A 10,884-nucleotide genomic window follows, 5' to 3' on the forward strand; every position below is an offset into this window, starting at 1 on the left:
AGGTCTCATGGTGTATGCTCTTCACTAATAATATTGTCTTGGTGGATGAGACAAAAATTGTGATTAACACTAAGTTCAAACGATAGAGATCGACTTTGGAAACAAGAGGCTTCATGATTAGTAGAACGAAGACAGAGTATAATGTGTAATATTAGTAACACTATGATGGATAATGACATGGTAAGAATTGAGGAAAGAGAGATACCGCAAATTGATTTCTTTAGGTATCTAGGATCAATTACAAATAAAGACAGTGACATAGAGGATGATGTTTACAGAGAATTTAAGTGGAACGGATGAAGGGGAGAGGTGCAACTGGAGTACTGTGTGACTAACGCATCTCTTAGAACCTCAAAGGAAAGTTTTATAGGACTGTTGTATGACTGGCACGGAATGTTGGGCAGTCAAGAACTGTCACATTGCAAAACTTTATGTATCAGAGATGAAGATGTTAAGATGGATGTGGAAAAGCTAGGAAAGATAAAATAAGAAATAAATGTATTAGAGCTGATCTAGGAGTCACCCCAATCAATGACAAGCTCTGAGAAAGTCATTTGAGATAGTATTGTCATGTTCAACAAAGGCCTATAGACGCCCCAGTAAGAAGTAGTGATATGATGCCGATTAATGGAGCTAAAAGAACTAGGCAGGCCTAAAATGACCATAGGAGAAGTTGTGAGAAATGATATGCATAGCTTGGGTCTTATACCAAGTATGACCTCAAATAAAACTTATTAGAGAGCAAGGATCTATGTTCCCGATCCCATTTAGTGGATAGTCTCCTGACTTGCTGGGTTATGCCTCTTTCCTCTCTCATTTGTTCTTTTCGTTAATTTTCATTTTCACTTCTCTACTAATCCCCCCCCCCTCTCAATCATGCATCTCTTGATTCCCCCTTTCTCTGTTTAAACCACATTTTTTCCTACTTTGTTTTGTGGGATCTATGTAGCCAACCCTATTAAGTTGGGATAAGGCTTAGTTTGTTGTTGTTGTTGGAGTTGAAGAATATGTATATGTTAATAGTGCTAAATGTGAATATGTTTATTTAGAACATCCTAAAACAATAATTTTTTGTTGTCATAAAAGGGTTATTAACTTATTATGGAACGAAGTTTGTTAATTTTCAAGTTATTTATATTGCTATTGTTACTATTATTATCAAAGACATACTTAATTGAATTGATAGTTTTGATGTATAATGAAACTTATCTCTTCCTTGAGCAATGCCATCATCATTCTTTATTTACTTAGTTTTGATTTGGAATTTGCCATGTTGATGAGGAGTATAATGTAAAAAACATGTTATTTAATATGATAAGAGTTTCAAAAGAGTTATTTCCAAATGTTGGTTGACTGACAGAAGAATCCTTCCTTTCCAAAGGGAGTGGATCTGGATGGATATGACATTTCAAAGAATGACCATTTGGGACCTCATAACCAAGCTTGCCTTATGTGTAACCATCAACCAAATTTAGATGGAGAGAAATCATAGAAAATGGACCTCACAACTCCCATCCCCTCGAAAGATTTGGAGCTCCATCTTTTTTTATGTAAAAGCTAAGATTTTGAATGGTCATTTATCGTGCCCTCCTTCCCTTAAAAATTGTCACATTGTTGCTTCCTGTGACTGAAGTAGTTGGCTTTGTTGGGTTGTTATTTTAGAGATGCATAAAATCTCACTAATTAGTTTTCTCAGAGGTAGTTAAGGTAGTATGAAACATCAATTATTCTGTTTTTATTAGTCACAAGAGGTATTTCAGACATTGTAAAAGTGCCTGGTCTGGAAGGTCATATTAGTGTGGGTTATTATTATTTAGGTTTTTTTTTCCATTCCAGGTGGATTCGTGGATGTAGAGAATCTCTTTTTTACCTGTTTCTCTCTCTTATAATTTCTTGCGTGCTGTTATATTCTGAACTTGTTAAAAGGCTAATAGCCCGTGGCTAAAAAGCTTTCAAGTTAACTGTTTTATCTTAAAACCGGAAACCCAACCATTCCAGGCATCTACTATGACTGTCCAGATTGATAGGTGCTGCTATCAATCTGCTCACTTCTTACCGACCCAAATCCTGATGATCCCTTGGTGCCAGAGATTGCTCACATGTACACAAGACTGATAGGGCCAAGTATGAGTCAACTGCTTGGGCTTGGACCCAGAAATATGCCATGGGATAGAGCCCTTGATGTCTCTTTCTAGGATTTTATTGCTTTAGTTTCTATCAGTAAATAAGGGGAGAATGATAGGATGTCTAGAAATTGTGAACTTAGTAGGGCACTTGGTGCCTTTTATAATTTAAGGTGGTTCTGGTTGGAGTGTATGTGAATTTGTTGTGAAGTGGGATATGTGCTATAATATATGATCTATATAAAGCTCATGATTCTGGGTTCCATGTTAAATTTGGTAGTTTCGTCTTCTGATTTTGAAATGATTAAAATAAAATAAATTAAAAAAAAAAGAGTTGTGAAATAAAAAATCCCACCCTTGTTGGATGTCGCCACACATTCTCATTGGCTCCTACGTTGGGGTAGGGGCCACTGCATTACAGAGATCAAAGATCATAAGTATATATATATATATATATATATATAAAATAAATCGTCTCTCATAAGAAGGGCTCATGTAGACTAGCTTTTGTGGAGATCCATGAGTATAATCCATGGGAGAAAATTTGAATAACACTCTTGTGACAAGGATGGAAGAGTAAGGCCAAAAGAAATATGTAAAGATCACTAACACAGGGAATAGATAGGTTTCAGTAGCAACGACGGAGCAGTAATCCTTCACTCTTATTTCAAATTAATTCTGGTAGTCAAACTTTGTCCATTTTGCATGATTTGATGCTGTTTAAAAGGTTATTCAGCTACCCATCGAGCAAGACCAAGATCTTGCAATTCAGTCTATAAATGAATCTAGAGTTCGAATAACTGGAATAACTCCACTCCTAATCAAATTCATGGTATATCAAGAGTTCGCACCTCAACACACCATACATAAGCAGAAAATAGTGTGGGAACCAAAGTAAGCTTCAAATAAATGAATCTAGAGTTTGAATAACTGGAATAATTCTGCTCCTACTCAAATTCATGGTTTATCATTCGAGTTAGCAATTCATGACGAAACAGAATCGAAAACAAAGGTGAACCCATTCGATTTAATGCGAATAAGCAAATATCACAAATTCATTTATAGTAATAAAAAGTGAGAGATTCCACAAGACTTCAAAATTGCCTACTCACAACAACTCACTAATAGAAGCATAAAAAAGCCCCTCTCAACAAGGCTTCACAGATCATCCTCCATCCTCAAATACTCACCAATATCCGACTGATGAAGCACAACAATACCATTCGGATCCAACTTCCTGCAATCCTGCGTTGACTTGGCGGCAATCCCAAACCCCAACGGCACATCCGACATAGAAAACACTACAACACCATCACCGGCCGATGTGTTCTCAGTAATTCTACCCAACCCACCTTTCAACACATGATTGCCATACAAAAACGACATCTCTGAAGTGGGTTTCAACCAAACCTTATGCTTCGCATTAGCTGCCAAGAGATTGAGGGACTGGGTGGTAAGGTGAAAGTTGCTTCCTTTGGTGAATTTGCCTATGCAGGTGCCGAGGGAGACTAGCTTCTCGCGGCCAATGTTGGTGGCACGCTTGACTATACCTTCACTCACGTAGTAGACTTTATTCTTCTGGAGACGGAAGCAGTAACGGCCTGGGTTGGATTCAGGGCCATCGTGGCAAGGGTTTTCGACTATGTTCTTGAGGTTGTTACCCACGAACTTGAAAAGCTTCTCGAATACTGCGGTGGTTTCGTTCTCATCCAAAGGCCTCATCTCTCTTTCTTTCTCCCCGTCCCTCTAGGGTTTAAGGTGTCAACCCGTAAGATTTAGAATGAAGAATGGAGAGTCCCTGTTTTTACCAATGAAAATGGCAGTTGATGAGGCATATAAAACATAAGATGTAGCAGGAAAAATAAACCATACTTACCCCTAACAAAGCACAACAAAAGAACACCGGAAATAAACAACATCGTCAATTGCAAGACAAAACCAAGAGTTCGAGATATTTTGTATAATCGTCTAAACACACAAACATAAACACTAATGTTCTAGTTGCAACAGCCCATTTCAGTTTTGAATTTAGGGAAATGTTTACTTCAGTTGCAGAATACATTTCTTTCATATATCAACTATACAGACAGAGACACACAGATGACAGATGCCAGTCTGTGATGAAGAAGAAGGTTGCCTATTCTGGTCATTTTCCTCATGCATGTTCCATTCAAACGAGCTAAGAAACCTAAGCAAGTTTGCTTTTGTTTGTTTGTTCCCCCCCCCCCCCCCGGTGGGAACTACATGGATTCTCTTGTTCAAGAGCAAGGCATGGAAAGCACTAGTTCAGAGTGGCAGACAGCCAATCTGGAGGTACAAATCCACTCGTAACATTCAGGTAAAGAATTTCAATAAACAGATATGAAAAAAGTGAATGCCTACTCATTGGAAAATTAGAACCCCTCCTGGTCCAGATTTTCCAAAACACTGATCCAATTAGTTCTCAGAAGCTGATGATAAAGAACATCATAAATAAAAACCAATGACATGCTTGGCTAAACATTTTGACCGTCATTATCCCAATTGCTGCAATCAAGGGAAAAAGAGAAATCAATAAAACATTGAAAAACTGAAACTAGGAACTCACAAGTTTTTAATTGAATCTACAAGGATATCAACATTCCAGGAGTTCAAACATGGTGAATCACGTACAGAGCTGCCACTAAGTGCAGAGAAGAATATTGAATTGTGTTTTGGCTGTCCTCAAGACCAGAAAGAGTGTGTGCAATTGTGCTAAGATCAGGGAGAGGGTCCCCTCAATCAATGGTATGAAAAGGGATCAAACTTCTTTGCAAATGCCTCAACAGAAAAGGATAGATATTTATTTCCATAATTGAAGCAATATTAATGTTTGGAGTAGAGTTATTGTTTGTTTAGCTAGAAAAAGTACTGCAACTTCGGGATCAGTAGGCCTCATCAAAACAATCCCCCCAGACCTTGATCCAGAGAAAGAAATAAATTATCTACCACTGAAACTAGGTAGGCTTCCAAATTCAGATACAGAATCCAAAATAGTGGTGATACTAGGAATATTTTCTTTCCAGGATAAAGCAAAGAAAATGTAGTTAGGAGTTCACTGCAACAATAATAAATATAGAAACAATATCTTTAAATTCGACGCATATTTGGAGAAAGTGATTCCAATTTAGCCAACTTCAAATATAAGGTGATCAAATGAGACAACCACCACAACTACAATAGTTTAAGGCACAATGTGAGAGCAAGAGCATGAAAGTCGATCTGTTAAAGTGAAAAATATCCACAGGTCAAGAGTGGACAAAGAGTAAAAATTGGCAGATGCATGTGAGTGTACATACAGATTTAAGCTACTATAAATAAGGGATTCAGAGCAAGAACCTCCAATGTTTGACCCAGTATACATTAAAGGCTCAAATATTTCCAACTAAAGTTCTCACCAGCATAGTTAGCAAATTCGGATTCAGGCCTGTAACATCCATCTTTCAAATGTTCTATCCAGATGAGAATATAGTAGATATAGATTTTTTTTTTTTTTTTTTTTTTGAAAGGTCATTTGTATTAAAGAAGAAAAAACAAAAAGAAAGATACAAGGGTAACTGGCTAAGCAAGCTAGATACATCAACATAAGATAGACAAAACCACCACCTTCAGCAAAGCCATCAATAAGGGAAATTGCCTAACAAAAATAAAATCACTAATCACTTTCTTGACTTGACAATACGGTCAGACTTCCAGCTAGCCTATTCCCCATTAACCTTTCCCTTACCTGTTCCTTTTATTATGCTTTGTGATAATTGAAACAAATGTAATTCCAATTTTTTATATCACTTGTATATTATGAATATATGATAATTGATTGATGATGTGAATTATGCACTACAAATATTAAAAATAATATCCGATTTTTTTGCGCAAATTGTTTTGTTAACCAAATAATTCTTGAATCTAAATTTATTTGTCTGCTTTTTTCACCGAATTATTAAATTAAGAAAACAAACTGTTCCAAATAATTCAGGAATCCGAATTTGCTAACTATGCTGGTAAGAACTTTAGTTGGAAATATTTGAGCCTTTTTCCCTTTTTAGCGTCGTCAATCATTAGTTTAACAAATTCATCAGTCTCAGCCTGGGTCCAGTTTTGCAGCCACCTGGTTATTAGCCATTGTACTATTGCTGCACTACAAACTACAATTTAAGATTTCCACTATTAATATGTAAAGGGTAAATACATATTAACATTACATCAGTACAATACATCCCACAAGAAAGGTTATGGCAATTAAAGTTCTTATGAATAGAAAAATTCAAGAATTTATCTTTTAGTTCACAAAGAGCAGCAGAAGACCAAAATATTCAAAGGCATGAGATTCTTCCACTATAAAAAGTAACCTAATATTTAACAATAAGATGTGCAAGATTAATATACACAGTGCACAACCAACAATAAAATGTTCTCTAAGGAAAAAAAAAAAAACAGATTGTAGATATATCCCACAAGAAGCAAAATTAACACATAATTTCTAGACACAGTAACAGTGATGGGGCAGGTAATGGAACAGTAAGAATATTAACAGTAAATTTGCTTAGCCCTTGGACACCCAATCTGCAGCTAAAATACAAGTCCATTATCTAGAGAAGCCTGAAAGCTTTCCCATACTACCAATTACTGTTATGATTTACCATATGGCTGATGGGATGCAGGGGACAGATTGGCTAAGATAATTCATTAAACTGATGGGATGCAAGGGACAAAGATGCTTCCTTTGCCACAGATGCCTCAGCCAATTTCAGCAAAGGGAACATCCTTCCATAGCCCACCAAATCCATGATTAACAATAAAGAACGCACAAAAGGGAGGGAACCTTACCAACATCTATTTTGGAAGCAGCAGAAAGAAACTTCAAGAATGGCTCCTTTAAACCCAACTTAAAGGAATATGTAAATGAAATGTTAAATTGAGTTATAAATTGTATTGAGTTCACCATCCATCAAATAAATAAACTAATTCAAGCACATTTAGAAAATAAAATTGCATTTCAGTGGTTCTTCTCAATCACTCATTAAATGATTCAAACTGAAGCCTAGGGTGGGTAAGGTGTTAGAAAGAATTCTTTCCTATGTTGAAAATTTTGGTCTAAACAGAATAAACTAAACTGAGTACTTTCCATTAAAGTGAGTTTCAAACCAGACATGAACAGCACATGAAGGGACCTGGAATTCAACTGAAAGGAATGAGAAAACTAAAACTTTAGTACTAGTAGTAAAGCTATGGAGTTGGTTTGCAGGTTCACCCTGAATGGATGAGTCTTAACCCATTTACTGCTGTTAAAATCAATTGTACATGACTTTCCTGTCCTGGTTTTCCTTTCAAAGAGTAAAAGTGATCCAAGACACCATCATTTTTATCAAGAATATGACCACTACACTACATACACTCCGCTCCCACCTCTCTGAGTCTGAGGTCCCACACCCAACTCCTTCTGTGGCTTCACTATTTGAAATGATTAAATTCCATCTCTATCAAATTAGGGTGTCCAGTATTTATACACTAGCTAATCTCTCTTTAAGGGTCAATTATCTCAGCTTTCAAATAGTAGAAAAGGGAAAGGAAGTCACATAGGCCAAATAATGCCTAAAGTTCAACAAACCTTTCTTTCTACTTTGCCCCTTCCCCGATTCTGCAATGTAGTATGGTCGGATTGGATTCGGTAACATTACGAATTGGCTGTGATGAACAAATCACTAGTATTAGAGCATTCAGCAATCCTCCTAAGAGTTGTTAGTGAATGAAGTATAAGCTGTAAAGGAAGGAAATCACACACCTAATACACACTAAAGATTTAACCCATTACCTAGTTACTTCCCTTCCCAGAACAATTCCATCACCACTTATTCAACCATCCATTGCAGATGGTTACAGCTCACTTTCTGCGATGGTTTCAACTAAAATTATGCCTATAAAAAGAAGCCTAAAGATTCCAATAAGATCCGCGTCTCTTGGACATTTATTTGAAAGCAATCACAGGTCAGAAGAACATTCAATTTATGCACATGAGAAGAATCATAAAGAGAAAAACATCTATATTAACTTGAAATAGATAAAACCCAACAACCTCTCCTTCCTCCCCTCCCATCTGACCTCCAGAAACATGATATGGGTTAAATGCAAATGATTGAACCCCACCATACAAAGAGAAAACACAGAAACACCCTTAGAATCCACACCAAGGTACTCCTGCAACTGTCCCCTCTCTCGCCCTGGTTTTCGAAATCTTCCCTAAACATAGCCCTGAGAGCGAGAGAGAGAGAGACACATACCTATGAGAGCTGCGTGAGCGACGTGAGTGAGCTGCGAGAGCTGCGTGAGAGACGGGAGGGTTTATGAAAGGAGGGCTTTGAGGTGTTTTATCGGGAACACTTTCCTTTTTTATTTTCCTAAATATCATCTTAAAATTGAAATAACAATCCCCACTCTTGGGATTACTTTTTGGACCGATTTATTTACCGAGCACCATAACTCTTGGAACGGGGTTTCACCCGTTGGGGCTCTGGCCGTGGTCCTATAAGACCATAACACACTGAACAGTTCTTCTGCCCATATTCCTTTTGCCTGGTCTAGCCTCATTTTTATACCATCCAGTAGTGTTTGATTTGCCTTTTCTAGCTGACCGTTGGATTGTGGATGTGCTACTGACGTCTTTATGAAGTTGATATGGTATCGGTCGCATAACCTCTTGAAGGCTAGGTTGTCAAACTGCTTTCCGTTGTTGGTTATAACAACTTTTGGGATCCCAAACCGATATATGATGTCATCCCTGAAGTACTTTTCAACAGATGCCTCTGTTATGTTGACCAAGGGTTTTGCCTCTACCCACTTAGTGAAGTAATCAATGGTTATGACAAAAAATTTCACTCTTCCTCTTTCTTTCATAAACTGGCTGAGGATGTCCATATCGCGAATGGTTCGGTGACTGGCACATGCGGGATGGGCGCATGTTTCTTGCACTTGAGGCACTGCTGGACGAACTTCCTTGCATCTTTCTGCATTCTAGGCTAGTAAAACCCTTGGCACAATACCTTATAAGCTAAGGCTCGCCCTCCCATGTGTGCACCGCATATACCTTCATGTACCTCCCGCGGGGCCTACTCTACCCATCAGGGTCCCAAGCACTTTAGCAGAGGTCCAGAGATCGACCTTTTATACAGTTTTCCATTCTGCAGGGTGTAGTGGGCAACCCTTCTTTTCGTGTTTTGGGTCTTAGCTAGGTCATTTGGTATCGTTCATTGATAAACCTATGATCTTGCAGAGAAAATCAATTAAAGGGGAGCACTAGATTGATCTGATGCGATAACCCTCTGACAAGCAAGTCAGAATTTCACTACATAGTCTATTCTCATATTCCTGAAATTGATCCCCTTTTTCCTGGGGGGTTACCTCTATTATTTATAGGGGGTGTTCCGGTTGGTGTCCAGTCTCCTTGCTCTTCTGGACTCTCATCACAAAGAGAGAGAGGAATATTCCAAAGATTCCTCGATTTTCAAGGGTTGGAGTCTGCCTGGGAACTTTAGTCACATCTTCGTTATTGGTGGCATATTCCCCTCTAGGAGTCATTCCCTGTATGAAGTTCTTACTGATAGAGTCCAAAGAGAGAGAGAGGAATATTCCAAAGATTCCCCAATTTTCAAGGGTTGGAGTCTACCTGGGAACTTTAGTCGCATCTTCGATATTGGTGGCATATTCCCCTCTAGGAGTCCTTCCCTGTATGAAGTTCTTACGGATAGAGTCCTAAGACAGTGGGATTCCAAGATGTCATTCAGTGAAGCGGTCTTTCCTAAAAGGTTCCCTAGTAAAGAGTTGTTGGTTGAAGAACCCATGTGAACCCTAGGTGAGCCGAGGAGCGCGCGACAGGAATCGGGCTATGGTTCAGCCTTTTCCGACCAAGGCAAGGGCTTGGCAAAGTTAGGACACGGTGAAGGCTCATCGCCCCTTGGTCGAGGCTAGGGCTCGGTGATACTCGGATGAGGTGGTGGTCGAAACATTGCCTTCCGGGCTCGTGGCACTTATTGACACATCACTAATGATTTAAGAGAGAGAGAGATAACAGAAAGGATAAAACATCCACTTTGTATTCACTCTGCAACAACTCAGGAAACAGTGAGTGGGGGTTTTGGTGGTTCTGCTTCGAAGAAGAAGAAATAGATGGAGAAGCAAGGAGAGTGACAATCATCGGAGAGAGGGGTAGCGTCTCATCCTTGTTAGGGCTCCTTGCGAGGGAGGGAAGCAGTAGAGTATGCATATTGAAAGGGGGAGAGAGAGAGAGAGAGAGAGAGAGAGAGAACATTCACCTATGAGTAGAGTCAACTTTTGGATTTAAATCCTCTGCAATATTTCATCTTGCAATTCTCATGCAATGCTACCTGCCAAATGCGATACCTGGCAACACTTACATGGACGACCCATATCTGGAGGGAGAAAATATTACTACCCAAACCAATTTGAATTTGATTAAACCGGATCAAATCGCGATGATGATGACCCAACCCAACCCATACATAATATATTAGTATACAATAGCCATCTTGTTGGATAGGTTTGCCCCTACTTTTTCCTAAAAATTATTTTTTTTTATAGTTTTACTCTTATTTCATCCCATTTCACCGATAAGGGATCGGCATGTGCCGATACCACCGATCTGATAATGATACATTTTTTTTTAATGGACAGTGATACCTCAAACCATGTTGGTAATAACCCCACCCTTGCGCGATACCTTTTTAGGTTT

At 38.5% G+C, this 10,884-nt stretch overlaps 1 protein-coding gene across 3 annotated transcripts; it reads right to left on the reverse strand.

The window, feature by feature from the left end:
* Positions 1 to 3,126: 3,126 nt before the first annotated feature.
* LOC122069150 (60S ribosome subunit biogenesis protein NIP7 homolog) lies at positions 3,127 to 8,572 on the reverse strand. 3 transcript variants are annotated; one of them, XM_042633093.1, is made up of 3 exons: positions 8,420 to 8,488; positions 7,750 to 7,826; positions 3,127 to 3,921 (listed from the first exon to the last, which is right to left on the reverse strand). In XM_042633093.1, exon 3 carries the CDS (start codon positions 3,843 to 3,845, stop codon positions 3,282 to 3,284), a length of 564 nt encoding a protein of 187 aa, XP_042489027.1. In that variant the 5' UTR covers positions 3,846 to 3,921; positions 7,750 to 7,826; positions 8,420 to 8,488; the 3' UTR covers positions 3,127 to 3,281. The 3 variants fall into 3 exon arrangements, with proteins under 3 accessions (XP_042489027.1, XP_042489026.1, XP_042489028.1); XM_042633092.1 differs by lacking the exon at positions 7,750 to 7,826 and having other exon boundaries at positions 8,420 to 8,572; XM_042633094.1 differs by lacking the exons at positions 7,750 to 7,826; positions 8,420 to 8,488 and adding an exon at positions 8,241 to 8,371.
* Positions 8,573 to 10,884: the final 2,312 nt, after the last annotated feature.

This window comes from Macadamia integrifolia, unplaced genomic scaffold (assembly GCF_013358625.1).
Source record: "Macadamia integrifolia cultivar HAES 741 unplaced genomic scaffold, SCU_Mint_v3 scaffold538, whole genome shotgun sequence".
Classification (NCBI taxonomy): domain Eukaryota; kingdom Viridiplantae; phylum Streptophyta; class Magnoliopsida; order Proteales; family Proteaceae; genus Macadamia; species Macadamia integrifolia.